Here is a 21,488-nt window from a genome sequence, read left to right on the forward strand (position 1 = left end):
GTCATTAATTAGGAATTTATAGCCCCTTTGTTTAAAAAAACAGTGTTCCCTAGACTTTTGTTACCGTTTCTGCTCCCGACAGGTCACTGTATTGATCGTGACACTATACCAAACAAATTGTTTTACTAATTTATGAAAGTTGCATTGCATTTTTGGAACGAAGCCACAGCTTGCCCTCTTCGAGGTTTCTCCAATTATGCTTTTGTTTTTTTCCAGAACAAATGAGTGGGATTGAACACTGTGGGCTATGAAAGAACATAAGGAAATGGGATGTGTGGTGAGGTGGGGCATGTCCTGGTGGTCTGCATGCTGCTGGACAGTGTTCCAAGGCCAGCAGCCTGCCAGCTGTATGCCTTGTGGCTCAGTCGCAAGACTGAGGATAGGACTTGGCACAAAACAGCAACACCTCAGGATATGGTTTTTAGGTTAAACGTGTCAACTCCCCCTCCTTTCAGAATGCCTCAACACTTCTGAGACACCAGGGAGAGGAGGTGGGATTTGTTCTACCCACTGTAGGTCAGCAGGCTCCAGGGCTGCTAGATGAGACCGGAATTGATGTGGGGGAGTTCCCAAATCAAGGGAAAGTCTAAGGCAGATGATGTGAGAAACACCCTGGACTTTCACCCATAATAAGAGCTGATCAGCCTAGGAGCTTAGCTGTGCTGGCCAGCGTGTGGTCCAGCCCGCTGAAACCTGACTGTTTGGGAAGGTGCGAATTAAAGGGTTGAAGTTGGTACATGACAGGATTCTGTGGGTGCTTACAGTGGTTGCTCCTATGTGAGGAAGACCATGAGGTGAAATTGATGACCTGCTGTATGCCTTATGACAAAAGTTCAGGCACGTGACTTTAATTTACTTACTGCAGTCAAATCTGTAAAGTGATTTGTACTTACAAAGGCACTCAGACTCAGTGTGAGGTTCCTAACCTGCTTGTTTGACTGTGTTTTTCAGCTTCCAGACCGATTTAAGTTTGCTCCAGAGATGGAAGCGTATATAGATGAATTTCTGAACAGCTGTGATGACCTGGAGAGGCAGCTGGCAGTGATGATCGGCTTCTCTACTCTCACCAATCAAGGCTATCCAGTGTTGTCCAGCTCTTCCAGGGTAGTCAGACACCTGCAGCCAGAGGCATTGCAAAAATATGTTGAATGGCTCAAAGACATGTTCCTCAGGCCAGACTTTGACTGTTGTTTAGACTTCTCAAGTAACCGGCAAAAACAGAACCAAGAAAATGTAAACATGTGAGTGTATAGATGATGCACCTTCCTCTTTCGGTTTTGTGGTTAGAGTAGCTACCTGTGTGAAGTCTGGTTTGGACAGCCAACGTTTGCTGGTTCCCTTGCCATGAGTTGACAATTGTCGCCTGTTCTATTTCCTCTGTTCCAGGAGGTTTAGCCCCAGCATCTGACTTTTGCTGGGACGAAATTCAATTCTGCAAATAGGAGCAAGCACGTGAGAACCAGCCAGCCTGACCAAAGCAGACTGGATCACCAAAGAAGCCTTTTTCTAGCCCTGACAGCTGCTTTGGCAAAAATGTCCAGTGGCTTCCTTTTTCACTACAGACTCTCAAGTCGTTGTAGGAATTGTGCATCCCTTTTATCTGACTATTAAACTGGCCTGAGTGCTCTTGTCTCCTTGGCCCACACAAAGCAGCCGCTTCCATGTCTCAGGAGTAGCCTGTGAATACTTATATCCTTGATAGGCATTTGTAGTGAGAAGAGAAAAGTTCTATCCTCCTTGGTGCTGCTGCTCGCTGAATACCCACAACTTGGTGCTGTGGGTACTGGGTTACTTACTAGCCTCTTCCAAAGAAGTTGTAAGCTGTTAAAACAGTAGATCTGTGTGTTACTTGTGCAGCTATAAGCTCACTCTACTGACTACTGCAATTCTTGAAGTGCTTTTTGCTAAACTGCAGAACCTCAGTGGGGTAAATAGACTGTCTTTTGCATAGTAAAAAGCAAACTTGGGAAGATTATATCTCTTCTTATGTACCTGTTGCTTTCTTACTACATAACTTTGGCATCTTTAGTGTAAAGCCTCTAAATATCTGGAAGTCACCTCTTGCTGCAGGGGATTGTGTGGTTTGTGTTTATTTTGGGATAGTGTTCAAATTGTTGATTATGTCCACTTCCTTATTGAAAGAGCACAACATAAGATTGCTCGATTAAGAAAATGGATCGTCCACCGACTTGCTAACATCATTGAAAGTCCCGTGAAAAAAGAAGAGAGCCTTGTGATGGACATTTCCAGGTGAGAAAGACTTAATGCCACATGTGCTTGGAATAATTCTGTTTAGCTCTACAGCAATATTCCAAGTAAGCTGTCCCCATGACACTAGGCAAATTCAGTAGTGGAAATATTCCATAACATAAATCATTTAGGAGACTAGGTTCTGTTTTCAAAATACCTTCTGCAAACTTGGACAAACTCTTGTCGTAAGTAGTTCGGGCACTTAAAATCACCTTAGTCCCATTTGTTTTCAGTAAATTTTAGGTTCCTGGTTACACAGACTGCTTGAAGATATTACTTGTAATTTTTGCATCAGATCTTAATAAGTGTTTATCTGTCAGTTTAAAAGTCTTGGAGAATATGACCCAAATCTGACAGTCTGAGTATGGTATTGTGTGGCCTCAAGTGTTGGCACTTCGCTTTTGTCAAGTCCTGAGTATCCTTCTCTCTTCTTTACCCTGTGTACCTTGAGGAAAGGGTCTTACTGTAAATAGTGACTTTTTTCCAGTGCTTGAATAAAAATGTGGTGAATATGTGGCGCTATTTGGTTTGCACACATGGGCTGTTTTTGCTTTGTTATGACCAAGCTGGCTCTTAGTTTTGTTCTTGTTTCTGTCCATTCTAGGTTTTGCTTCTTCCATGCTTTCTTTGAGACTAAGAAAAAGACTTCCCAAATACGTGAGGCAAGTGTCCTTCCATCAGACCCCCTAGATGAACAGGCTCATTCAATGGCAGAAAACTACTTCTTTGGGTAAGGATTTTGCTTGCATGCTTTAAGCTTGGAAATGTCTCTTTTTTTCCTGAGGATAAGATCGGCCTGCAAATGATAAGGCAAGAGGTTTGGGATTGTGAGGTGCTATTGGAGTGTTTGTTTGACTCCAGGACCAGGGAACGGCTTTTTTTAAGGAGATCTTCGACAGATTTCCCAAAGATCCTTAAGTTTTGTCCAATAAAAACATAATTTTGCATGGCAAACCTACTGAGTATGTGTGTGATGATCAGGTAGGTGTAGAGTTGAGCTCAGACTGCTTTTTTTCATAAGATTTCCGTTGCCTCTGTTGCAAGCTAGAAGTGGAAGAATCCAAGAGAGAGGTGGTGTGGTTGTGCGGGTTGCTGTTGGCTTTCTGTCCGCTCTGCATGCAAGCTGCTGATGGCCCCGCAGTCCTCCCTGTACTAAGGCAGATGGAGTTGGTAATAATAGATGCTTTTAGGTGATTGCCAAAGCTGGTGCTCCAACCTCAGTAGAGGGAAAGCGGAGGACATGGTGGGACACAGAATGGGAAACAACTGAGAATAATAATCAGTGTCCTTGGGGGCACCAGGTGTGCTTGGGGACACCAAGACAGTGAGCTATACATTACTGCGCTTGCATACGTGCATGGGTTGAAACTTAGGCGCTGTGAATCTGGGTTGCAGTGAGTGACTAGAGCTCTGGGATGAGAGTGCTCTACCGGTGGGCGTTATTTTGGAAGGTGTGAGAAGGACGTCTGGTTCCTCTGACCGTAACGTGCTGGCTGTTTTTCTTTACAGGTTACTTCAGACTTTAAACACCTTGACTGTTTTGGGGGATACAGCGAAGGCTGCAGCCTTGAGGGAGAAGCACATCCATGGTGTGACTGCAGATGGGAAGCTGTGGATCTTTCTTCTTGTTGAGTATGCCAACAAGCTGCTCTCCAGTGAGCATGTCAAAGCTGTGAAGCCTTTTACCAAGGAACAGAGGGATGCCTGGGAGAGGTGAGAGGCTTGGGAGGCTGGGTGCTGCTGGGTTGATGAGATGAAGAAGGTGGAAAAGCCCTAGTCTTAGTCTCTCTTTGGGCCAGTAAAAGAGAGATTGTATTCTCTCATCCTCCTGCTGTTGTTCTGGCTGCTGTAGCAGAGCCATTGCACAGGCAGTGGCAGTTCTGTTTCTTCCCTTTGAGTATCTGCACGTGTGGCTGGGTTTCAGGATGCCTTTTGGTTTCTCATCACCCCGTTCCTTTCTTCCTGTTCCTTCTGCGTGTTAACTATGTGTAGATGGCCATGTACTTTTCCATTTTTGCTCATAGTCCCTCTCCCAAACATGATAGTAACTCTGCTAATCTTTTCTCCTAATAATGCCTGTACTAACATCTCAGTGACTCTTTTCTGGCTCTCTATTCTGAGCTTGATTTTCCATAAAGGTCTGTGCCTTGGCTGTAGTATTAGGAATCTAGCCCGTGCCCAAGTGCAGAGTTTTTTATAAGCCACACATGGTGAGATACTATTGTTGGGTTAAGATTGTGTACTGTATGTATGTCCAATTTCAATAAATTAAATGTTAAGTACAGAAAATGGTACTATAGATTTGGTCATGTTTTTTGTCTGATCGTAAGACAGGATTTGCTGTTGTAATTATGAAAGACTCAAAAGGGTTTCTTTCTTCAGAACACTTCAGTCTGTGAAGAATCTGCAGAAGAAGGAAAAGAAATCAGACAGTGCCAAAGTCGTTGCTTTCCAGCAACTTCTGCTTTTAATGGCCATTCATCTTTTCAAGGTAAGACCTCTGAAGCATATTTGAGTGGTGTAAAATGGGCTGATAGCTGGGCTTTCTGAACACTGAGCTGGAGAGTTTGTGCTCAGAGATCCAATCTTTCACAGCCTCTGGCTTCTAGAAATGGGCAATTGGCAGTTAATAATCTTACACTGACTGTGGACAACTTAGAGGCAAAGTTTGGCCTGAGCATTAGTTTTGCCCTTGACTTGCTTCTGAGTGGAGCAATTTTTACTTAGTTTCATATTTTCTTCTGCAAAGGGGCTGTAGTAGCTGATTTTAATATCTGTATATATTTAGAGAGGGCCTTAGATTCAGGGTATATTCCTTCTGTTGCTGTCGGTAGTGGGGAATTCAGACAGGGTGTTTACTGTCTGCTTGTGATCAAACAGAATCAGTCTGAAACAATGGATGTTCTGAGTGACCTTCTGAACTGCACAGAGAGGGCATTCAGCAAAGAACCTAAGAAGAAAAAGACTGGTGAGTCCTTCTCACAGAAAGAAATGGAGTGGGATTGTTAATGGTTTATCAAAAGACAGAAAACGGCAGTTCTGCATTAGTGAAGCACTCTGACTGCATCGGTTCTGGCTTGATGCACTTATCCCCAGGAGAATCCGCTCTCCTTCATTCTCTTTCCTTGTCTTTCTAAATCTCCTGTCTCTTGCTCCAGCTCTCTGTCCACATCCTCAGTGGGCTGCTTTCCTGTGTGCCTCTTAAAGGATAGGTGTGCTTCAGAGCTGGTCATTGTTCAGATGAGCAGTGTCCAAGGGAGTTCACTCTTTTTAAGTTCTTGTTCTGTTCTGGACAAGAGCTTGACTGAAGTGGTGGTATCTGCCTGGGCAAAGCTGTGGGCTCTCCTAACAGCCAGCAGGCCTGAAACTTGGTGCTTTCAGAGCTCAAGTTCTGGGCAGACTACATGTGTCCTGTGTGTAGATACAGCCTGTTTGCCGATTTAGGCTAATCCTCGTGGAGGGCCTGCGGAGCTAGATTGGGACTTGACCAGGAAAGAACCTGGCTTGGTCTTTTGACTTCCTCTCTAACTGTGGTCTTGTTCTCCTTAAATCTCTGTGTAAATTTGAGAGTACTGTGAAAATAAAAGCTGTAATTCTATGGTGGCTTGGTTGTATGTAGATCAGGATTCCCAGACTTTTGGACTAATGGACCAGTTTCGAATGTCAGCGCTTTTCATGGGCTGCTGTGACTCCTGGTTTCATTGGAAACGCTGTAAGATGTATATACTTTTGCTGACTAGCTGCTGATTGCTTTAATGCGGCCAAGTCAGTGTTACACGATTTGCAGAACTGCTAATCTAAGTAATGATTTAATGAATAGTAGGTTTTGTTACCTGGTAGGGCTTTGCAGTGGCCTAAAGACAATGTCAAGCATGTTTCTCCCTACGGTTAGTAGCCTTCCAATACAGCAACAGTCTCTAGCTTGATGCTTGATTATTTCTGATCTGTGTTGCTGAATGACTACTTCTAATAGTCAGCTAGATGGACTATCTTTTTTCCTTGGTGAATTTTTCTGTAGTCTCTTATTGATGTCCCAGTGCAGTGTTTTTGCCCCTTCCTGTCGTTGTTTGTTTGTTCCTGTGTAGACAACACAGAGCCAGGATGGGTTGAGGTGATGGTGGAAATCCTCCTTTCCCTCCTTGCCCAGCCGAGCCTACTCATACGTCGGATTTCCAAGAGCGTGTTTGTACGGATATGCCCTAACCTGACCAAGAGGGGCTTGCAGCTGATCCTGGATGTAAGTGAGGCACTAGCAGGGCGTTGTACTGTTCGCCTGTCTTGTCCCTAACAGATATACAAGCATGTCTCTATTTTGGGATTAAATAAAAGCCTCCTTGATTTAGAAAATGTCTGACAATGTGTGCTACTGAATTTTAAATGTAGCTTACAGAAAGTTGTGTTTTTGGATTTTTTTTTGTTTGTTTTTTTGTTTTATGGGAGCCTGAGATCTGCTAACTTTAAGCTGTATTCTTTGGTAGTTTTAGGCTGAAGGAATTCCTGGGTCAGTTTATATAGCTGATAGATTTTATATGTGAGTATAAATGGTAACAACTTCTTTTTTCTAGAAAGGCTAAGCACAGAGGTGCTAAAAATAAGTGACACTGAAAATCTGAATTGGTTGTACCACTGAGTAAGGTGGTGTCTTCTGAGAGAGTAATATGTGGATTGCAAAGATGAGATGTCAGGTACTTTATATGATGAACCTAATACTTCATTTGTAACAAATCAGAATGTGTGATGTCACCAACCTCTTCAGTTTTCTCCACCTTTTTTGTTTCTTATAGAAAGAACTTAGCATACTAACGAACATGATATTATAAGCCAGAAAGTTGAATGCCCTTACTTACTATTTCATTATTCAATTGGCTTACTGTGCTGAAATTCCTGTCTGTTGTACACAGGAAATGCATCAAAACAAAACACTGAAAAAACACAAGTCCCTCTTTTTTGCAGGTTCTTGACCCATACCAAGAGCAAAATGAAGAAAGTGCTGTTGTTGTGATGGAAGAATCGGACAAAAAGATCAAATCTTCACAGGACACGGTAATTGATGCGCTATTGCCAGTGACAAATACCCTTCAGACCTTCACTGTTTTAAAAATTATATTTCTCGTGATCTGTGGTAATAGACATAATTGCATTTCGCTGTCTTGAGTAAAATGGCTGTTGCTCTATTAAGATTTATTTCAAAAGTGCAAGACACAAATGGCTTGTTGGAAGTGCATGTTTATTAGTCTCTTGGCCTTGAAGGAAAATGCTGTTGTAGGTATGGCTGTTTGAATAGATGACTTCCTGAGAACAAATGACTGCATCCTGAAATGAGCACAGGCCCCTCTTTTTTGCAGCCACAGACTGAATTGTTGCTGTGATGCACAGCCATCTGAATTCAAGATCTTGGGTTTTAAGAACTGCAGAGATTCGAGTCACAAAGCATTACAAGCATTAGCAGAAAGGAGAGTCAGATGGGGGCTGTTACTTTAGATGTTCCTTGGAAGCTTCTTTTTGATACTCATTTAATATGACAGAGAAGTCTGTGTTATGTTCTGCTTTTAGCTCTTGTCAAGACATGGTATCTCATTATCTGAGGTGTCTTTACTTGAATCTGAGGGCTGGAAGCAGGGCAGTGGGGTGAGGGGAGACTTGAGTTTTTATTTCTGAACAGTGATACACCTGAGAATTGAGTAGGGCTTGAAGAATGGTGGGGTCAGGAGATGAACTTTCCTTCCTCAGGACGAGGAAGGAAGCGAGGACTCCTCAGATGAAGGCGACACTGAAGAAGAGAATGACAGCGGAGATGAGGAAAAGAATGAAGAAGTTGATGATGATTTTCGCAGTCAGCTGATGAATGTTCTCCAAGCAGGGAATGCATTGGTATGTTTTCACTGCCTACCTCGATACAAATACCAGGAGGTTTGGGGTGGTGGAAGATTATCTAATGTCCATATCCTCTCTGAGCCCATGCAGTGATAACCCTGGCAGTCATCTTTGTATGGCATTTGAAGCAGGAGGTCAGGATCTTCAAAGCAAGCTATGGGAATAAGTCACTTGTTCTTTTATTTATTGTTAGTGTGTCTTGAGTGCTTTTGCTTGTCCAGTCTAGCCTGATATAGCTTGTATTCCTGCCTGTAATAAACGAGATTGATGTGAACTGAAGCACCGAGATACTGTGCCTGCATTGGCTGGCCTCTGTGGAGGAGCGTGATCTCTGTAGGCCACTCTGGAGACTTCTTGTAGCAGCGTTGGAGTGTAGTTTAATGATTCCTATAAAGGCTACAGACATAGTAACATATTAACCTCTTTACTGAAGGAGCAACAGCACAGTGTCAAAACCTCAGCCTCTTCCCCCTCCTGATCGTCTAGCTCTACATATTAGTACTGTGCAGCCAGGATTACCTGACAGGAAATATGAGCTAGATTTGTCATTGATCTGAGCATCTGTTTTCCCTCCCCATGTTGTTATTCTGGGTCTAGAGGAAGCTACATCCCTACTGTGATTGTGAGTCTGCTCTTGGCTGTGGTTCTCTCCCCACTGTCTTTTTGAAGTACATGAAATGACATGTTGTTTTTGCATTCTAAAAACAAAAGGGAGGAGATGAGAGCGATGAAGAGCTGGATGATGAGGCTATGATGGCTCTTGACAAGAACATCTCAGCCCTTTTTGCGGAGCAGCAGAAACGGATCCAGGCGAAGAAGGATGAGAAAGACAGGATGCGGAAAGAGAAGATCCTACGGAGGGATTTCAAGATTAAGGTGGGAGATAAGTGTTTGGTGTGAAGACCTCTGGCTTACTGGCACGTTAGTTGTAGCCTACTGCATGCCGTGAGCTACTTAACACTAAACAGCTTGGACATTCATGTATGTCATAAGCTCCTGGAGGCTGGGACTGGATTGTTCTGGCTTTGTACAGCACCTGGCACAGCAATATCGTGGTCAGTGACTGGGGCTTCAGAGGCCTACTTCAAAACAAAAAACAGGACTGTGCTTTCAGAAAGTGAACCGTGGTTTCCATTTGCTGATCTGAAATGCTTCAATTTATTAGATCCTTCCCCAGACCTACCCAAAGGTAGGTGCCTGTCAGTTTTTGTAAACTGGACAAGCTTGACGTGCCTTAGTGTGACATGCATAAAATCCCTCTGGTAATTTTGCAGTGTAAGCTTTTTTTTTGGCTTGTTATGCTAGTATAATCAGGAGGATTATCTTTTACACCCCCTAGTTATTTGTGACTGTAATACTGACTTCAGGCCACCTGGTGTCAGCATGGACTGTCCAGGATATTCAGGCATCCAGGGACAGCTCCAGCCGCTCACGTATGGAAATATCTGGTGTCAAATTAGCCAAGATGAAGGCTGAACGGTGTAGCGAGCCATTGGCTTTACTGCATTTCATTCTGATGCTATGCTATAAGAGGCTGATTTTATGCTAATGCACTGTCTGGAAGTCAAGGGGGGCTTGCAGGGGTGAGAGCTGTCAGTCAATGGTGCTAACAGAGATCTGTGCCAAGTTATAGTGACTGCAGGTCTGGTCAGGTGACAGTGATTCTCATAACTGCTGTTTCTGAATGGTGTCACTGCACAAAATAAAGCTGAAGTCAACAGACAGCCTTTAATCTTCAGTTTCAAATTTTTAATTTTCAGTTTCTCATGCCCTAACAGTACAAATGATAGCAGAAAGTTACAGATCTCAGCTGCAAATAGTTTTCTTCAGCCCCCTCCAGCTGCTGTGTAGCCCGCTCCAGTCTGAAGGAGCTGCTCTGGGTAGATCCATCATGTTTCCCTGTCTGCATTAGTTCTCACGTCAGTAACTCTTTGCAGGTGCTGGATCTGATTGAAGCGTTCCTGACTAAGCAATCGGAGAACCCCTTGGTATTTGACATCATTGAGCCCCTGCTTCGGGTGATTGAACAATGCATGAGCTCAGACTCTGACAAGCAGGAGGTTGACTTCCTCCAGAAAACAGCCAATATTTTCAAGTAAGTGTCCTTAGTCCTCCAGATAATAGGCAATGGCTTTTGATAGACACCAGTGGTGTTGGTTGAATCCCAGAAGTTGGTCTTCCTAAGATTGAAGACAATTGCTATGCTTATAGATTGTGAAGAGTTAGATTACCAGCACCACACACGCACACAATGCTTAGTCATAACCTGCAGGAAAGAAATTAGGATCTGGGTCTTGTAGTCTAAGGGACTTCAAGTGTCAAACCTGTTTGCAGGTGGAAACCTTAAGAGCAAACATTGGTATGTCAGGCACGATGCCATATCACTGAATATCTCCACAGGCCTCTGACTTCTGAGTCAGACCATGCAACAACTCCCTAGGCTTACAGAGTTGCTGCTGTGGCTGGAATGAAACTCCCAACAAGTTATTATTGAGACAGGCAGAGTGCAAATTCTCTCTGTTCACGGCCAGAAGTGAGGCATGATACAAGCTAGGCACAGACATAATGCATGGTGTGTGTCATGATGTGTCCTCTGTACACCACTCCCTGACATCCTCAGCACTGCTCTAAAGCATTTTCAGTGCTGCTCTGTACCCCTGTTGAGAAGCAGTTCTGCAGTAACAGGGTTTGAGGCAGCCAGTCCCCTTTGTGGGAGCTCTGGGGGAAAGTTGACTCTGATGCCTAAATAGGTGCTTGAGGGCGAAGAGCGATATGTCTTCTCACCCTTCTTGCCACAGCAATGACTGCCTCTTTTGCTGCCCACAGCTAGCACCATTTTTGTTTATGTGTCGCCCTGAGCCCAGTGATAAGGGTTCATAGCAATCTGTTTCCCAGAGCTCTTTCTGTAGGTAATGGCTTTGGGTTTGTTTTTAATGCTTTTTCAGGAACTCATTGTGCCGAACTAAGCAGTACTGCAAGAGAGTGGATGCCCTGAGAGACGATTTGCACGCTTTTGTGGAGAGGCTTGTGAAGAAAGCCTGCAAGCACACTGACTCTTCAGTGGCTCTCTATTATTTCAGGTGAATGTTAAAAAGGAGCGTCTCTACTCGGTGCTGTGGGCTGGTCTGTAAGCAGGCATAATGTTGCATGTTAAAACAGTTAAGCGAAGCGAGAGACTTGATGAAGGCTAGGTGCCAGCGCCGGTGTCTTACATGAGGACTAGTCAGTCATCCTGGCAGTCTGAATCATTTTCAAACAGATGTCCATTTTTTGGTGATTATCTTCTGTGGGCTCTGTGATACAGAAATGGTCTGGTACAGCTTTGCTGATAGTGATAGGAAGCGCTTCCTTGAGGCTTCATCGGGGAGTAATGAATTGTGTGTGATTCAGTGCGGGGATGAGTGTAACTTATAGTCAGTCTACATTGATCATTCTGTAAATACAGTGGTTTACTGTCTCCATGATAGCACAATGAGGACAATAATGGTCATGTGTCCTGACTGTACGTACCAGTATTCACTCCTTTGCTGGTGAATACAGGTGAATTAGGATAAGCCGTATGTGTATTTGTTAGGAAACATGAGCAATCTTGCTGTTTCCTGGTGTAAATGGGAGTGCCGTTTACCAGTAGGCTCTCTTGTGACTTGCAGGTAGTTTCAGGAGGACTTTCATAGTCCGTCTGGGATTTCTCAACACAACTGTGTATGCAGTGGGTGCCATGTTGCATGGTCAACCCAGTGCCATCGGGCAGTGTTGGCTCTGCAGCACACCTGGCTTGTGGCTGTGCAGGAACCATGGTGCTTCCTGGCAGCACAGGGCTGGCTGTGTGTGCCGCATGGCTCCCTGACAGCTTCCTGGCAGTGGCAGTCCTGAGTGGAGCCGTGCCCAGTTAATACAGCATTTCTCAAAAGCAGCAGACTGTCTGCATGCTCTCTCAGTTGGTATGCCTGAGTTCTCCAGGCACACAGCAACCTGGGCTGAGAGGGCTGCACTGCATCGCTGGCCGAGCTGTGCAGGCTCAGAAATCCTGGGCAAATGCAGAAGTCCTCAAGCAGTGCTAGTCAAAAGCATGAGCTTGAGGAAACCGGGCTGATAGTGGGGATGTCTGACTGCAGTGACAGATAATGAAATGATGCAGCCTCCTAAGATTAATTTGTCTTCAGGTCTGGCAAGAGTGGGTTAGACTGAGAGAAGGGGCCCTCTCGGGACTCTTTAACTCCCCTTGGTACAGAATAAGCTGCCTGCATGACTTGACCTCTGCCCTCAGGTGGCTTTGCAGTGGCACTGTGACACTGTGGTAACTGCTATGTTCTCCCCTTTTCCTTTTCTTTTTTAGTGCCTCATTATACCTGCTCAAAGTATTGAGAGGAAACACGTCCGATAAGTCATCAACTCCTCCTACCCCTCTGCCAGAGAAACAGAGCGACATCCCACAGGCTTCTCAGGTTAGACAGCAGGCTGCTCTTGAGGCAGTGTTTTTTGCCAGTAAAGTTGCATTACCCCATTTCGCTGAGTGGGCCTTGCTTATTCGGTCTCACTGTTCCTGCTGCTTGCAGATACCTGTCTGCATGATTTCTTTTCTGTAAAGCTGTCACATTCCCCATCCCCTTCTGGCCCTTGCCCTCCTGCCTTTGCAGTGCTTGCTTGCCCATAGCCACCAGGGGCTGCTGATGTACAGTGGATCCAGGTTAATTGCCTGAGAAGCCTGATGTATATTTATGCTGCTCTCCTGGCTGATTTGCTATTTTTTCCATTAATCTCTTGGCAGTCACTCTTGAGTTCTTTTCTGGGAGGGTGCTGAGGAGCAGGGAGGCACAGGACGGTGGTGGATGAGAGTGAACTCCTGTCTCTCAGAGGTTTGGGCTGAGTTATCTCAGGGTGAAGAAAGTGTGGAGCAGCCCTGATTTCAGTGGTAGTTGTTTGCAGGGAGACTCTTCATCTGGTTGTGCTATGGGTGTCTATTACTCGGGGAGCCTTACTGTCTGGTTCCCTTCTACCAACTGTCCGCTGAATTTCACAGGTCTCTGAATTTGGTGACCCTATATATTGGGCAGCCCAGTGCAGTCACCTCCACTAGAAACCTGGCAAGTAGTGTTTCACCAGCTAGCCTGATACTTGCCTCTGAACCTCTCGAATTGTGTGCAGGAATTATTGCCTTAATCCTGTTGACATTTTGTGGGGAAGGAAAATAAACAGGGCTACCTCATGACAAGGGAGGGCCTGGAAATTACAAACATTGAGATATTATTAGCAGCTGAAAAGATAGCCAATGTTTCTAAGGCTTAGTGAGAGACTAAGAGTGTTAATCCAAGCAGCTCTTGTTCTGTGATGGGCCTTTCTGGAAAGAAAAACAGAGATCTATGGGGAATATAAACAACATACTTGACGTTGAGGCTAGAGTGAGACATGCTTCGCGGCGTCCTTGTTCTTCCTTGTCCTTCACAGGGAAGGCTGTTATTCCTGCAGGAACAGAGCTGTGGTCTCGATCAGCCAAGGACACAGCCAGCAGCTGAAGTGAGTTGCTGGTTTGAGGGAAGTAACACAGTTCAGTTTGTGTGATTCTGCTGGCGCTGACATTGTATTGAGGCCAGGAAGGTTTTGCAGTGGGGAAGCAGAGACAAAGGTGTGGTGTGTTTCCAGTGAGCAGTGCTTTGTGAGCATAATCTGGAGCTTTTCAGTAAGCAGCAAAGTGGAACTAGAGCAGACCCTATGACGCAGTGGCCAAATTTATGGAAAAGCCTATTACTACAGAAGACATTTTTTAGAGTAAACATCTGCATGGGAGGAGGAATCCATTTTTTCCCTGCAGATGTGTATGTCAAATCAGTGTTAAGTATAGACACTTCACTAGGAAACTGGGGTCGTGTATTTCAAGATCCATCTCTAGCCTGTGTTCAGCTGCAGTAGCACTGGGAGTTTGACCTGAGAACGGGATACAACATTAACATGGCTTTAACTTGCTATGGGGCCATCGAACAATTGCTTGGGTAGAGGTTCACAAAAGGCCCATCCACTCTTGTGAAGATCATGGCTTTGACCTCCTGGGCCTTAATTTTCCTTTCTTCCCAGAGAGCTGTGCTTCTCTGGCTATGTGAGAACAGACAGGAACGTCGGGATGCGATGCTCCACACTTCGCTCTTCATTCACCCCTGTGTGGTTAGTTTAGATCCGTGTGGCCTGTGCTGGTTGCTGCATGTCTGGGTTTTTTGTTCCCCACCAGAGGGGGATATTGGAGCATTAACACAGTCTGGGATTGCTGGATCCCTGATCAGAGCTAGGGCTTGTCTGCTGGGTACCTAGAAATCCTGGACATAGCTGCTAAGTGTATGTAGATCTAGATATCTACATACACTAATATCTACAGATTCAGATAGCTCTACAGCTGAGAACACCATGTGCACATCACAGCTGCTGCAGGATGGTCTTTGAGTGCTCTGTGAACCTCATGTGTGTTAGACATGTCCACCACAAACCTAGAAGTACAGCCCCCACACTACATGCAGTGTATGTGCTCTTACTAGAAAGCTGTGCTGCCCTTCACTAACATGGACGTATGGCTATCGGTACTTGGGAGAGCATGTTTGGGGCCCACTTTGTTGTTTCTTCATGGTTCTGTATTGTATCTCATATGCCTGTATCATATAAGCTACCAAGAATATCTAGTTGTTGGAAAAATCTGTGTGCACTGGTAGGAATTAATTACTTCATTGCTAGTGATTTATCCTTGTGTTTCACTGGAAATTTTTTTGTTCTGCTTTTTCCCTATAGCTTTTGAGCACAGGTTGTTTGGATATGGAGAGGGTAACTGTAATATATCAGCAAGCACTGACACAATTCTTGACTAAACGGAACAGTGCCCTTACAAGCTCCATGTTCCATGATCTCTTCAGACGCTTCCCGGTAAGTGTTACTGACTGCGTGCTCTGTTGTCTTCTGGTGGCTCCAAAGTACAGTTGTAATTCTGGGGAAAGTAGGGAGAGAAACTTCTCCGCTTTATTGCGGGCTTTTAAAACTGCTGTAAGGTTTCCTAGGATCTTCACCTGCTCAGACTCTTAATACTGCATGTTTTGATAGCAGTGCTGCAGAAGGCCAGAATCTCATTTGTGGTTTGGATTGGGATACTGTATGGAGAATGTAGATGAACAGAAAGCTGCTCTTTAAAGCATAGCCTAAGAAGCTCTAATTTTTTACTATATTCAAGACAATGTGGATGAGCAAGGTTTGCACAAAGGCAGAAGGGGCCAGCTTGTTTAAACAGCTAATGTAGCTGCTGTCCAGCTTTGCTCTGACTGCATGCTCAGTTTATCATTTTTCTTCCAAGAAGGCTGTAGAGCATAGAGTCTAATTGGAATCTAATCTGCAAGCCGGATGTTCAGACGGTGTCAGTGTCTGAAATGTTTGAGGTATTTCCTGCAAACTTGACCTATGCCTGGAGCTGGTCTCCACTATGAGGACAGCCAGTTTTTAAGAAACAGGCCTTGGGTCTGAATGTCATACGGTTCTTTAGGGATTTTTAGGTCAGAGTGAGATAGAGACAGTTGCCAGAAACCCTTTCTCAAGGGCTTCAACCTTTTAGAATTGATGTCTGACGGGAGGGTGGGGGGAGACACAGGCTTGTGTAACTGGGGGAGGATGCTTTCAGACTCTGAGGGAATCCATCCAGGAGAGAGTTCCTTCGCATACCAGGTTTCTTAGGACACCAGCCCACGATGCCACCTATGTAAGTTAGTGAAATAGGGGGAAGAGAAGGGTTGTGTGCTGCCCACGTGGACAGCAAGCTTAAGATCCCATCTGCAGGTTTCTAGAGCCTGTGGATTCCACATCACTGTTCCTTGCAGAAATGTCTTTTAAAGTCTTTAAGTTCATCCCTTTTATGAAACAAAAGTAATGATATACACAGATACTGGCCTGTTTAAATCTGGGCTTTGCCCACTTGCTAGAGCTGTCTATTCTTTTAGTAGTCTTCTTACCCCAAAAAAGAAGCCATTTCAGGTGGTGTGGTTGGAATAACCATCTGCACAATATGTCAGTAAACTGTGCAGCAAACTGCTGTCCGTGCTTTGTCAGGGCCAGACCTTCCAGTGCCTGATAGATGACATTAGAGGTATGCCAGTAAAGTATTTGAAATCCAGATGCTTTCTCATTTCTTGTGTCTGGATTCCTTGTGCCCCTCAATTTGGAAATATTTTGCCAATAAACATAGAAATTGGCGGATTAGGCCAGAACAGAGGTTCATCAAGCTTTGCTGAGAGTTACCCCTCCTGTAGAAAGGTTGTTTTGATTAAGACTTGTTGCAGGGGACAACTTTAAGATAACCTGTCTCCAGGGAGGCTTTCCTCCTGACGCGGTTGTTTCTGGCCCCTTTAGCACGTGGGTTCAGATCTTTCCCCAAGCTCTAACATTCTCCAGTCTAACTCAGCATGTTCTCCTTTGCCTCTGGGACTGTTCCTCTGTGCAAAGTGAACTGCCTGCGTAAAGTATCAGGCAGATGCAGACTTAAATCAAGAACCAGGCAGAACACAGGAGGTGCAATCTTTGCCTGATTTTTCCAATTTAAGAGTTTTGCTGCTGATTTCCTTGTGATCAAGATTTCACCCAGGGCTCGTGTGAGCAAAGCTGTTAATTTTCAAATAAGCTGTTGCTGATCTCTGGGCACTTTTCTTTCTTGTGGCATTCTCTTCTCGCTCAAGAAGCTGTGTAAAATATAGACTGTTTTGCTTGAAAAACAAACCTGTCTGTCAGCAAACCACTAATAAGAGACTGGGTCTGTCTTTCTTACAGATCATGTGTAAGCCATTAGTAGATACTCTTGTCAAGTCTATCACAGCGGGAGCCAGGCAACATCAGCAGGTAAGAAGGAAAGCAAACAAACAAAGCTGTATTAAACAGTCAGTCGGAGAAGTCAGTCAGTCACAGCAGCGCAGATGATGCTTAATATGCTTATTGCTGCCTTTAGGGCTGCCCAGTTTTGAGAAGTGGGCTTCCAGGTGGGAGAGCTTTTGCAAATACTGCCTTGCTGCTTCAGGTATGTGACTGAAGTTGTGGAGTTAGCTTATGGGGGTTCTTTGGTAGCATCTCCTTTAAAAACTGCCTGCAGCTTTCAGGGTTGAGGCCTGATTGTTGTAGGGGTTGCCTTCAGTCACTTATTCCTTGGTTACTTTCTTATTGGTAAGATATTCCTCTGTATTAAAGCAGCTTGTTGTAATCCTTGCCTCTTAATGCTAACTCGAGGTTAGCTTCTTGAGTCTGTTCCGTGCCTTGCCAGCTGTCCTGTGTTTTCTAGGCCATGTGCTTCTATGTCTAGTTTAAAACCACCTGTACTATAGATCTGATTTTTGATGGTTGATTGCATGTGCCTGACTAATACAAAATTAGTGGAGCCTTATCAATAAAACATTGCAGGGTGAGTGCACAGCTCACTGTTGCGTGAGCAGGGAATGAGGCCTGTCTGGATTTTCACTGCAGTGGGGGTGCCTTCCACACAGTTAATAACCAAAACCCCTTTAGGTCAGTAGCACTGTGTCTCAAACTTTCCCTCCACCTAGCTGTAACATGCATCTGTCCCCTGCAGAAGTGCATCCTAGATTGACCTTTCTGTTTCATAAATAGCTGTTTTATTATTTCTGATCACTGGAGGGAATGTGAAGGGCTAGGGTGTGTGTTTACAGTAAGGCTGCTTTACATTGTCAGTGTAAATTGCATTTCAGGCTCTTTTACCCAACAGGAATGGCTCTGATTTAAAGAAGAACAAAAAAAGAGAGTGAATTAAGCTATTATTAATTTCAGTGGATAGAAATAAGGATGGGTTACACAAATAACAAACAAATTAATTGTAAGGCACATACTTGATCTATCCTCAAGAGACCAGAACAGCATCCCAAGCAGACAGCTTCATTATGTGGGTATCTTTGCTTCCCCACAGGGAATAGCATTGTCCTTCTTTCAGGGCTTGCACAGCTATCTGCTCAAGCTTTGTTTCCAGAGCCTGTTTATCTGTGGGTGGGAGGAGTAGGGGAGGATGTGCAGTGCACTGTGTGTGGGAGACTGGATAGAGAACATGGATATACTGCTGTTTAAACAAAGGCATCATGGAGAATAAGCTGTGTAAAGCTTGTGGAGTTTGGAGTTGCAGCTTTACGTTTTTTGCACACTGCTTCCTTTTCAGGAATTCTGGCTTCCCCTCATCAAATGACCAATTTGCCAGGTTTTCAATTAAATTTTCCCATTGATTCTCAATGCAAATGTGCTTTGGTGGTATCCTTGGGGGTAGGTTAGGGGGCAAGCTAGGTGGGTGTATGTGGCAAAGTGATGTCGTGGGTAAAGCAGGGGGATAACTTCTCTGGAGTCTCTGCAGCTCCTGGCAGCCTCTGAGGGAGTGAGGTAGAGGGGCTCAGCTACCAAAAGGGCTGTCCTAACTCAGAGTCCTGAAGACATCAAAGGTCTCCTGATACTCTGACTTTGGCCAGCCCCAATGGTCAAGAGGTAAGTGGGGTAGCCTCCGATTTTCAGCCCCTGAACATTGGCTTCTATCATTAAACTAGCTTAGTCCCAGAGACATGAGGCTTAATTGCCCTTCTAACGCTCTTGTTACTAATGCTGATCGCTGTGGCTATGCCTGCTGCATCTGTATGAACAGCTAATCCCACTGCGATTTTGACTTCTTGGCTCTGCACATCCCCTTGGCAGGGAGTCCTCGGGGCCGTGCTGGGTGGGGAGAGCCGTGCTCTGCACGGGAAGGTGGAGGCTCACAGCTCTGGCCGGGTGTCTCGTGTTGGCCTGGTAATGAACCCTGGGGCTGTGGCCCAGCAGGGCTGCTGGCCACTATCCCAGCTGGCCTGGGGGAGGCCCTTCCCAAGGGGGTAGGAGAAGCGGATGCACCTTCAGGTTGGGCTTTTAGGTGGTTTTGAACAAAAGGTAGTGTGGTTCATGAGCAGGATGTAAGGAGGGGTGTTCCTTCCTCCTCACCCCAAATACCTGGGAGTTTGTGAGAGCAGTGTGGAGGCAGGGGGTGTGTTCCATCTCTCCTCTCAGCCAGACTGGTCCCTGAGTTTTTTAAGGCAAGATCTTTTGGCCACTGGCGTGCATGTCCAGCTCGTACTTCAGGGTCTCTGCTCTTGCTGAGGCCTCTAGTGTAAAGTCAAACTTGATCACTAAGTGATGGCCCTGGGCTAGCCTGGTTGAAGTGATTTGCAGCATGTTTCCCTGTGTGCTCAGTAAGCCACACAGTGTACGGCAAGGCCTGGATCTGCCTGGGCTCTTGTCAAGCAACAGCGAACCCAAACTGTACGTGAAATGTTGTTCCTGTGCCTTCTCTTGTAGGCTGCTGCAGGTCTGTCAAACTCAATTTCTGGGCAGTTGTAACTGAGAGCGGATCCTCAGTTACAACTGAGGAGGAAACTCAGGAGCCGTTCAAATGCTGCTCAGCTGGCATTGGCTTGGAGAGGAGCAGTCTGGCCTCTCCAACCCCAGCCATTTGTTACCAAAACTTACCTTCCCCTTGCACACATACTTTCCCCCCCTCCCCCTTTTGCATTGTTAAAATTAGCTTTGATCAATTCACTGGTCTTGTTCAGGGCACAGGGATAGTCAGTTCAGGGACAGGAGTGGCTGGGTGAAAGCTGTGATTTATTTCATCAAACGGCAGTGTTCGTTAACATGAAATTATTGCTTCTGTGAAGTGAGTATGAGAATATTGGAAAGGAGAGTTTGTCTGTGTGGACTAGTGGCTGTAGCCGATGACTCGGGCAACTGGGTCTTGCATTGCTGCAGCCTTTCTGTGCATCCTGTCTCCCTCAGTTTCTCACCTCTAAAACCCAGAGAACGTCGAACCCTCAGCAGCAGTGTTGCGTCTGTAAAGACAGAGGTGTTTGTAGCTATTGGATGGGTATTACATGCCTTTCTGGGAGGTGCATTGCTTTGGCCTGTGTGATTGCTGGAGGGAAGGGTCCTTTGGAGATATCCAAAGGCAGGTGTATCAGAGGGTGCATCTTGATGCAAAGCTTAGCAGAAAAAAAGGAAGCTTTAGAACAAAAACTTTAGACAGTGTGACTGACATCATCAGCCCTTTTTTTCTCTGACACTGTTTCTACATGCCTAAAGCAGCAGTAAGGTTGTTCACCTCCATATTGAAGTAATTTGTGAGATAAAACGAACAGCATTTTGGGGGGTGAGAGCTCTTAAGGCAGTTTTAAACCTGGCGCACAGTGGTTGGGTTGGTAGGTTTTCCTAGCAGTAAGCTCAACCTGTATAACAAGTTTTAAACTGGAAAGGTGAATTTGCAATGGTCTTAGTGAGACTGAACTTGAAACTGAAGCTTGTACGTGTGGCCAAGTTCTGTTCCTCTGATGTTACTCCTGGAGCACGGATGCCTGCAGGAGACAGTAATACAGCAGTTTCCCTGGAAAATGAAAGAGCTGGAGAGATTGGTGTCATTTGTGAGAACAAAGGGCAAGGGATGCTTGACCAAGGAAGGAGGGTTGTCATCCCACCCTGAATTCACTTAGTACCTGTTTAAACCTATACATCAGAAAGATACAAGATGAAGATCTGTGTGACAGTGGATCTGCAAAATCACCTTGTTTCAGGCAGTTCATGCATCTGAGCTGGTCTTCTCACCTTTTCTGAGACCACACTGACTGCAGGACACTATGAGTCATATTCTGCCAGTTCAAATGCACTGTGACTCTGGCAGCTGGTGCTTTGAATGCTCAGTGTTACCTGTTGGCTGGCCTATTTTTCAAACTCTGCATTCCTTGAAGTGTGGAGCTAAAGAAGACTGCTGTCCCAAAGGTGCCTGTGTGCAAGTTAAAATACTTCAGGCTTTTAAAAAATGAACACACTAATGTTTGGATGTCTTTCATTTATTGAACTGAGAAATCTGGTGGGTTTTGCTGTCGTTTGGTTTTGGTCTTTTGTTTTTTTTTTTTTTACTACAGTAGCAGTTGGGATCTTTTTCCTAAACTCTTGTTGATCCTTGCTTTCCCGTATGTATAAGTTAAACCAACATAAAACTTAAAGCTGCACTGTCTTCTCAGAATATGACCTGCCTCATGCCTGGGATGTGGTCTTGCACTGTTGTCTACTGTAGAAAGAAGTGAATAGAAACTATATGAAATCACTAGATTGTAAGCAGCTACTGTGAAGCCTTTCAAGAGGACCTTTAGTGTGTGAGAAGTGCTACAAGTTAAAGTAAAAAAGAAAGAAGTTGGTAAAGGATGACATTTTTTGGGTAGTCTGATCTAGCTTGTTGGATGCAGTTCTGAGGACTGAGGTCCTGAAAACCAGTCGCACTATGACCTTGTACTTGCTGTAATGGCCAGCAGAAATGTCTTCAGTGGTAGGAAAATGGGACCAGTGCACACATC

The 21,488-nt window shown here is 45.0% G+C and overlaps 1 protein-coding gene across 1 annotated transcript in view; it reads left to right on the forward strand.

The window, feature by feature from the left end:
- MYBBP1A (MYB binding protein 1a) overlaps positions 1 to 21,488 on the forward strand; it is a 61,306-nt gene that overhangs the window by 6,706 nt on the left and 33,112 nt on the right. Inside the window, exons 9-23 of the mRNA XM_050909101.1 lie at positions 952 to 1,241; positions 2,143 to 2,250; positions 2,855 to 2,980; positions 3,760 to 3,963; positions 4,633 to 4,741; positions 5,131 to 5,218; positions 6,336 to 6,487; positions 7,204 to 7,293; positions 7,981 to 8,121; positions 8,836 to 9,000; positions 10,062 to 10,219; positions 11,070 to 11,204; positions 12,461 to 12,569; positions 14,893 to 15,024; positions 16,906 to 16,974. Coding sequence (XP_050765058.1) covers positions 952 to 1,241; positions 2,143 to 2,250; positions 2,855 to 2,980; positions 3,760 to 3,963; positions 4,633 to 4,741; positions 5,131 to 5,218; positions 6,336 to 6,487; positions 7,204 to 7,293; positions 7,981 to 8,121; positions 8,836 to 9,000; positions 10,062 to 10,219; positions 11,070 to 11,204; positions 12,461 to 12,569; positions 14,893 to 15,024; positions 16,906 to 16,974 — 2,076 coding nt within the window. The remainder of the gene's footprint in view (positions 1 to 951; positions 1,242 to 2,142; positions 2,251 to 2,854; positions 2,981 to 3,759; positions 3,964 to 4,632; positions 4,742 to 5,130; positions 5,219 to 6,335; positions 6,488 to 7,203; positions 7,294 to 7,980; positions 8,122 to 8,835; positions 9,001 to 10,061; positions 10,220 to 11,069; positions 11,205 to 12,460; positions 12,570 to 14,892; positions 15,025 to 16,905; positions 16,975 to 21,488) is intronic.

The sequence above is a fragment of the Gymnogyps californianus genome, chromosome 20, assembly GCF_018139145.2.
Source record: "Gymnogyps californianus isolate 813 chromosome 20, ASM1813914v2, whole genome shotgun sequence".
Lineage (NCBI taxonomy): Eukaryota > Metazoa > Chordata > Aves > Accipitriformes > Cathartidae > Gymnogyps > Gymnogyps californianus.